This window comes from Oculina patagonica, chromosome 2 (assembly GCF_052425735.1).
Source record: "Oculina patagonica isolate OP01 chromosome 2, crgOcupat, whole genome shotgun sequence".
Taxonomy (NCBI): Eukaryota; Metazoa; Cnidaria; class Anthozoa; order Scleractinia; family Oculinidae; genus Oculina; species Oculina patagonica.
In genome coordinates, this window is record NC_135759.1 from 33,914,598 (window position 1) to 33,922,554 (window position 7,957).

Consider the following 7,957-nt stretch of genomic DNA (forward strand, 5'->3'; position numbering starts at 1 on the left):
CTTTTAGGACTGGGCACGATAGGCGACGACGATCACGAGAATCAGCGTTCTTCTTCTTCGCTATAAATTTCCATTTTCCGGTCTATTTCGTGCAAGAATTCTTTCATTTTAAACAGTGTAAATTTTCTTAAAGTTAGAAATAATGGCAAGACAAATACCTCTAACATGTAGCGGACACACAAGACCAGTGGTTCATCTCTCGTTTTCTGATATAACCCCGTACGGATATTTCCTAATTAGCGCGTGTAAAGGTAAGATATTAGTTGGTGTTTTAGGTTTACGTCATTTGTCTTCAAGCTGTTTCGATTTCATATCCAGTCTGATCATCACGGGCTTTTTTATGTGATTTTGACAGAGAAGTAGCGTACTATATGCCAGACGTGTTGAGAATGTATTTGATTTTTAGAGAGGAATACCGAATTTGTGACAGTCATGCGTTCTAATTCACGTGTGAGCTTTAATATTACCGGTGAATTGCCGCCAGAAATTAAAACGTTAGATTACGAAAGAAATTCTTGACTTGTAGTGTTTTTACACCTTGTTCGCGAACAACAATCAAGAACAGAATCTTTGTAGTAAATACCACATAATTTTTTTTCTCGAATTATGCCGGGGATTCGGAAAAACGCCGGTTGTTTGACAGGCCGGTATTTAATGTTGATAACCATTTCATAATTCGAAGTATTAATTCGCTTTACTTATTACCCCGGCGTGGGGGGGGGGGGGGGGGGGGGGGGGGGTACTCCCATATATGGGCTATATATGGGCTATGTATGTGCCGGGGTATAGTGTATGGGTTTTGAGGTTCTTGGTCTTTACTAAAATAGAGTATCATTTTCGCTCCTTTTGGCATTGTGTTCCTGGTGTGATCCTTAGGTGGGGTACCTAAATTCTATCAGCTAGAAAAACACCCCGCTAAAGGTAAAGAAAAAAAGGTATCTTAAAACTGAACTATATCTGTTCAAGTATTAGTAAAGTGATTTATAATGATTTGTGTTTTGCGTGGTTAGCCGTTATTTGCGTCGTCACGAAAGGGAGAGGGAGGTGGGTTTGTAGGTACAGCTCTTTATAAGCTATATAGGTGTATGTGTCTCAGAGGGTTTGTTTTTATGCAACTTTGGTCTTAAATTAGACATTGAAGTGGTGGTTCAATTTTACCCTCTGTGCAAAGTGGTATTGCTCTTTGTTCTGGTGCATGGTTATATAGATGATAATGAATATAAAACAGGGGAAAATGCCAAATTGTAATAGCACATTTTTATTTTTTTACTTGATTTTTTGTATAAAGAGAAAGAGAAGTTTCCAAAAGCTATCATGTGATGAGAAAAAGTGCAATTCCATGCTTTACATTTCATAGGTGACCAAATCTAACATGGCTATAGATTTTAGATGCCCGGTCTAAAAATTAGTGTGGAAAATGGTGATTTTTGATCTGAAGTAGGATCAAGATTTGGGAAACTAGGTAACAAACCTCCACCCAAAATGGTATTGACTTCCCCCCAGGTTTTCTAAAATAAAAATGTGTTGTTCGCAGAGACCGTGGGTTGAAATCCTCTCAAATCATATTTCTTTATCCTCAGTTCACATCAATGATACTCCCTGTACAAGTAGTTGATTGTAAAGTGAATTCACTTTTTTCATCAAACTGATCTACAAACACTGAATTATATATGTGCTCTCTGTAGATGGAAAACCCATGCTACGGCAAGGTGACACAGGAGACTGGATTGGTACATTTGAAGGTCACAAAGGAGCAGTCTGGAGTGCAACGTTAAACGGAGATGCAACAAAGGCTGCCACTGGTGCTGCAGACTTCACAGCGTATGTAGACATGTTGAAATTATACCAGCAATTGTGTAATCAATTTAATGTGAAATCAGTCATTGTTAAAAATAACTGAATTCTCCTCCTCCTCCTTCTCCTCCTCCTCATCATCATCGCCATTGTCGTGGTCGTCATTGTCGTCACTGTTGTCATCATCATGGTCAACATTATCATCATCATCATCATCATTATCAGTTGCTTAAAAAATGTTTTGAGTAGCAATTATGCTTTGGCTTAACTTGTTTCTCCTCTGTCCAGTAGTCACACAAGAACAGGTCTATTTTACTCTTAAGCTGACAACAAAGTAAAGATTTAGTAAAGAAAAAAAAATTATAGTCTTGACATTATAAATTGCCTATTTATTTAATCATTAATAACTGATCAGACCATCAACCAAGTTTCATTACTGATGCATTGGCTATTCATTTCTTAATTAATCCATCAATGTCAGTTGGTCACTAGGTAGGTAGGTTTACCCCACATCTTTTCTCATTGTAGGAAAGTTTGGGATGCCCTCTCTGGGGATGAAGTTAGAAGTTTACCACATAAACATATTGTAAAGATTGTGGATTTTTCACCAGTAAGTTATTTGAGATATTATTTTAACAACAACAACATTTATGCATGGATGATTCTGAATTCAACTTTAAGTCAGTGATCACGTTCAAAGAAATGTATGATCAACATATTTCAGAGGGCTTTTCTTATACAAGGATGTTTGTTTTATAGGATGGTGAAAGACTCCTTACAGCAAGTAATGAAAAGCTCATGAGAATATTTGATCTTCAAAATGATGATGCAGGTAGAGGGTTTTTATTAATATCATTAATTAAATGATATATAAATAGTGAAATATTGTTCTTGATATTTTGATGGGATCCAGAGGTACTACAGATTTGGCTGTCTGGGCAGTAAATCAGATTTTAAGGAAAATATTGTGCTGCATCACTTATACACATGGATTACAACAGCTTTCAGTGTTACGTGCAAAGTGGCTTTCTATCGACATCCATCTTTCGACTTCTAAACAAACAAGACAGATCGAAATCCGCCAATCACAGCCCACTAGCATGACCTTCTGAACTTGTGGACTCATTTGCATGAAACCAACACTGGTATACATTGGTTTTGATTGGCTTATTTCAAACAGAACGTTGAAAGACAATGTTGTACAAATTATACATTGGACAGGAGTAATCAAACTCTTAATTTCAAATCAGTCACACACCACAGGCTTGGCTGATTTCAAAACTACTTGCCTGATTAATCCCTGTATTAAGTACTCCAATCAGTCCAGTTAAAGCTACCATGGAGAAATCTCTCCTTGCCATTTTATTATTAATTCAAGACAATGTACCATTCTTAGAACCAGACCTGTTAAAAGGCTACACAAGTAATATCAGGGCTGCTTTATGGAGTAAAGATGGCAAGTTTGTTTATAGTGGAGGAGAGGATAAAGCTATGAGGTATGTAGATGTTTTAAGCAAAGAAGTAAAAGCCTTTTAAGTGACTCATAAGCCCTGGCACTCAACTCAGGTTTCTGTAGCATGAAGCAGGTAGGAGTATTGCTACTCTGACCCCCAGGGGGGTACTCCGGCTTGTAAATGACGGGGATAATAGAATGGAGGCAAAACTCAGGACCCAAAAAAATCCCTAAGTCTTCCAACGTTACCCCAAAAAATCCCTGGACCAAAAATAACCCCCCAAAAAATCCCTTGTCAAATTACCACTAAATTGCCAGGAGGGGCAATAACATAACACAAAGAACGCTTGTTTTGTTTATTCATCATACCATTAATACACCAAGGCCGCGCCAGGGCACTTAAGTTCGTTTTTTTAAAATACCCAAAAAAATCCCCTATCTAAATCAAGTCACCCAAAAAATACTTGCCAAATTTTCCAACCCAAAAAAATCCCGGAATCGAAAACTTCAAACCCAAAAAAATCCTTTGATCATCCCCGTCATTAACAAGCCGGAGTACCCCCCTGGGCTCCGACCCATGGAATGGATACTAGTCTTTTGCAGATTACTGCCTGGCATTCTGCCAGGTTGCCACATCAATTTGCCTGTACCAATTTAAACTCATAGGAGGAAAGAGGCCCTGTGATCCCCTCGAGCAACCCTCCAAGTTTATTTTTTTTAGTGGCCATTTGGCAACCGACTGCTCAAGTTTGGTCATCAGTGAAAACTTTTAGTCGCTGAATTAAGCTCATGCTTTCAGTCCTTCTTCTCAATTTTAGTTGCCAGGCTGGCAATTTCAGTTCCAATTTAGTCGCCATGGTGACTAAAATGCTCTTAACTTGGAGGATTGTCGAGTGAAGTGTCTTGCTCAAGAACACAGACAAAGTGAACCAAGCTCCAAGGAGAATCTGTTGGCCAACTGTCAACCAACAGTCAGCCAATAATTTGCCAACACTTGAATGCCAAACAGCCAAATGTCAGACAACAGTTTTGCTGACAGTCGACTGACAAATGGCCAACAGTTGGCCAACAGTTTTTACATGCATGAAAGTTAACATGTTGGCCATCTGTTGCCAGAGCTTGAACACACTCAGGTTACCCAATCTAGAGTCCAGTGGGTTTTCCATTAGGCCAGTGCATTTGCCTAGCTATGCAGCTGCTTAATGATGGTAAATTAAAACAAGCACTCCTTATGAAAACTGGGAGCTTCCCTCTTCATTTTCATGTTTTCTTTAACCTTCGGGCCAACGTTGTCACACCTATACTACAGGCAATGGAATGAGTATTTTAGTGCTCAAATTAAGCACCAGTTAAGAAGCCTGGGGAAATAGGAGGAAACTTTTGTTCAGTATTATTTTTACTCACTTTTTGTTTATTGATTTGTTTGTAGGCTTTGGGATACGAGAAATATGACAGAAGTAAAGAAAGTTGATGTACCACAGAGTGTCACGAGTATGGTTCTATCAAAGGATGGCAGTGTACTTGTTGTCACATACGCTAAAACTATCTCATTCTGGGATGCAGAAAGGTAAGGAGAAATACATGAAGATGGTATTCTTTCTGGATGAGCTTGCAAGAGAGGCAAGAAAGAAAGTTCCTAAACATCAAAACTTTAGAGAAATGAACCCGGTTGCACCTCAGCTGTATTTGGGTTCGGTAGCAGCCCTCTCGCAAGGTCTCTCATGAATGACTGTCAATCATACTCTGGTGGTCTGGTGGTTTAAGTCAATTTTGGGTGTCGGTTTGCAGGTACAGTCATATTTATCTGGCAGATTATGGTCAAGAAAGTATGGCGGTTTCTGTCTTTAGGAGAAAACGAAAACGTCTATGACTGTACGACCCCCAATAATAGACCCTCAAGAATGGTTCGCTACCCTTCAAGAGAACAATAGAAGAAAAAAGGAAACAATGCCCCTGTCCCCCAAAACAACAGTAACTGCTACACTAGAGGACCAGTAGAATTACAAGCTTACAAGACCAACTAAGCAACTGCAATATCTCGATAGCACAGTAAAACAGTAAACAAAAACTTTATAAGCACCCTGACCACTTGGCTACACTCTTGTATTGATTTTGTGATAACGTATTCCTTAACGCTAATCAATTGGTATATTTGTTGTTTAGAATGGAACCTATCAAGTCATTTGAGGCTCCAACACCAATATTTTCAGCCTCACTCCACCCTAGCAAGTCTTGTTTTGTAGCTGGAGGAGATGATTTCAAACTTTACAAGTTTGATTATGAAGATGGAAAAGAACTAGGTAAGCTAAGATGATGTTAGTAAAGAATTAATCTGCACAACAGGCCTTTTTTTTGGGGCTCTTCATAGCAAGCAAGGTGAGCATGAGTAACATACAGCAAGGGAGGGGAGAATTGGATGAAGAAAGGAAGAAACACAAGTAGACAGGTGTCTACAAATAAAAATTTGGGCTGACTGTACAAGTTGACAAAATGATGTCTGTAACATAGAACTTTAAAAGTCATAATGACATTTTTGTGACTATGTTTGTTGCATAAAGAAGTATACTGACTGAACTCCTCTGAAAAAATATATATGCCTGCCATTAAACTGGCTACATCAGACTAAGCTGTCTGTGGGGAAAATTAATCTTTACTGAAGTAGTGAACTTTACTAAAGTATTCTCCTAATGGTTAGTGCGCCAGACTCCGGATTGAATGGTCTGGGTTCGAACCCTGGCCGGGGTCACTGTGTGTAGTGCCTCTCTCCATCCAGGTGTATAAATGGGTACCAATGAAATAATGCTGGGGGGGGGGGGGGTACCCGGGTACCCTGCGATGGACTCCCATCAAGGGTGGATTAGAAATATTCCTAGCCCCTTAATGCTTTCGAAATGGGGATAAGCTCTTGCAGTATGGGCCACTTGGCCGGAGGCTTCCCTTTTTGAAGTAGCATTTTATAACTCTTGTAAAATATGTGTTTTAGAATCATACAAAGGACACTTTGGCCCTGTACACTGTGTAAGATATTCTCCAGATGGTGAGCTGTACGCCTCTGGCTCTGAAGATGGAACACTAAGACTATGGCAACATACTGTCGGCAAGACTTACGGACTGTGGCGTGCTGTTAACAATGGTGTCACCCCAGATGCAACAAATTCATGATAACTTAGTTATTTTTTAATATAATTTAATAAATCAACACCACTTTCCAAGTGTAACTCTATTATAATGAAATCCCTAGTGCCAAACAAACAGATTATTACTTTTTTCTGCAGTGAGTTAACTTATGATTCTAAACAGAAAATGATTCTAAAGTACAACCGTGTAAAAAGAAGAGTTTTCGTTACAAATTTAAGGCTTCTCAGTTTGCCTGTATTATAAAATCAAAAATTTCTTAGCTAGTATAATGTGAAATGTATGTAGTGTAGTACTGAGAAGTAATTTGTTGACATCAGGACTGTGGTGGAAAATATAATTATTAATAATTATTTGTAGTCCACAAGTCTAAAAGTGTCAAGAAAAGGAACATGAAATATCCAGCTCATTTATGTACCAGATATTTATATTATCTGTAATATAAATACCCATGTCTTGCAATCAAAACAACGATACTGATCATACTATTATTTATTGCAAGCACAATCTCCCAGCTAGTACCATAACAAATCCATAGAGACCAGTTGACTGTTTAGAGACTCTTCAGTGTGAAGGGTTAGGTAGCAGCTCTGGCAAGGTTTCACATAAATGGCTTGCTACCCTTCGAGAGAACAATTGAAGAGCTCCGGGGAAGAACGGCCCCTGGAATTTCTGGCTAAATCGAACATTATCAAAACAGCTCCAAATTGCGCATGCAGGTTTGTTTACGTGTGCTAAACACTGTTCTGTGTTTCATTTCGCTGGTCTTTCGTTCGTTTTCGAAAAATAACATACTACGATTTCCAGTTGAGTGAGACGCGAGCAAAGTTTGGTGATGAGGTTTCAACATAACAACGGCATTGTTGTCAAGGGCAAACTTCTCTGTTACCATTGGTAACAAATTTGTTTTTGTAACTGTCTTACTCGACAATCTCGATGCTTAAATAAATACAAACACTGCAAATATCGTCATCAACACTTTATTACGCTTTCAAATAAAAAAATATATACACAGAGACAACGATAAAAGAAACAAATAACGAAATATATTATGACTTAGCTGTTTTATATCGACAGTAACAGATCTGTGTTGAGAGTTGACGTTATGTTTAACGTGCGTCACTTTACCTTCCTCGTTAGAGTTACTGTTCAACTGAAATTTTATCGTTTTCCAACTCCAGGGATTTTCTAGCAGCTTTAAGAATTCCTTCAGCTTTAAATAATATATCTTTCTCAAAAGCAAAATGAATAATTCGCGAACTGAAATGAAGAACATTTAGCGCTTCGTAAAGCTGACAAAAGCTAACACCATTTCGGATCGAAATTTCAAAATATTAGCCAATCAAAAAATTGCTCAATTAAAACTGACGCCATCTTGGATCGAAATTAGCCAATCAAAAAATTGCCCTGTTTCCCGAGAGGTCCTCCTTGTATAAAAGAACTTTGGCGGTCAGTACCTGTAACGACAAGTTACCAATGGAAACAGAGAAGTTTGCCCTTGACAACAATGCCGTTGTTATGTTGAAACTTTGTCACCAAACTTTGTTCACGTCTCACTCAACTGGAAATCGTAGT

The 7,957-nt window shown here is 38.5% G+C and overlaps 1 protein-coding gene across 1 annotated transcript; it reads left to right on the forward strand.

The window, feature by feature from the left end:
• Positions 1–67: 67 nt before the first annotated feature.
• LOC144644303 (serine-threonine kinase receptor-associated protein-like) lies at positions 68–7,957 on the forward strand. The gene is made up of 8 exons (XM_078503761.1): positions 68–251; positions 1,686–1,821; positions 2,323–2,404; positions 2,554–2,626; positions 3,191–3,290; positions 4,677–4,814; positions 5,411–5,547; positions 6,231–7,957. The coding sequence occupies exons 1-8, from the start codon at positions 143–145 to the stop codon at positions 6,407–6,409; spliced, it is 954 nt and encodes a 317-aa protein (XP_078359887.1). The 5' UTR covers positions 68–142; the 3' UTR covers positions 6,410–7,957.

Excerpts from the sequence above, each read along its gene's own strand:
- LOC144644303 (XM_078503761.1), top strand. The coding sequence starts at position 143 with ATGGCAAGACAAATACCTCTAACATGTAGCGGACACACAAGACCAGTG. Across the intron at positions 252-1,685 it reads CCTAATTAGCGCGTGTAAAG|ATGGAAAACCCATGCTACGG; the intron begins GTAAGATATTAG and ends TGCTCTCTGTAG. Across the intron at positions 1,822-2,322 it reads GGTGCTGCAGACTTCACAGC|GAAAGTTTGGGATGCCCTCT; the intron begins GTATGTAGACAT and ends TTCTCATTGTAG.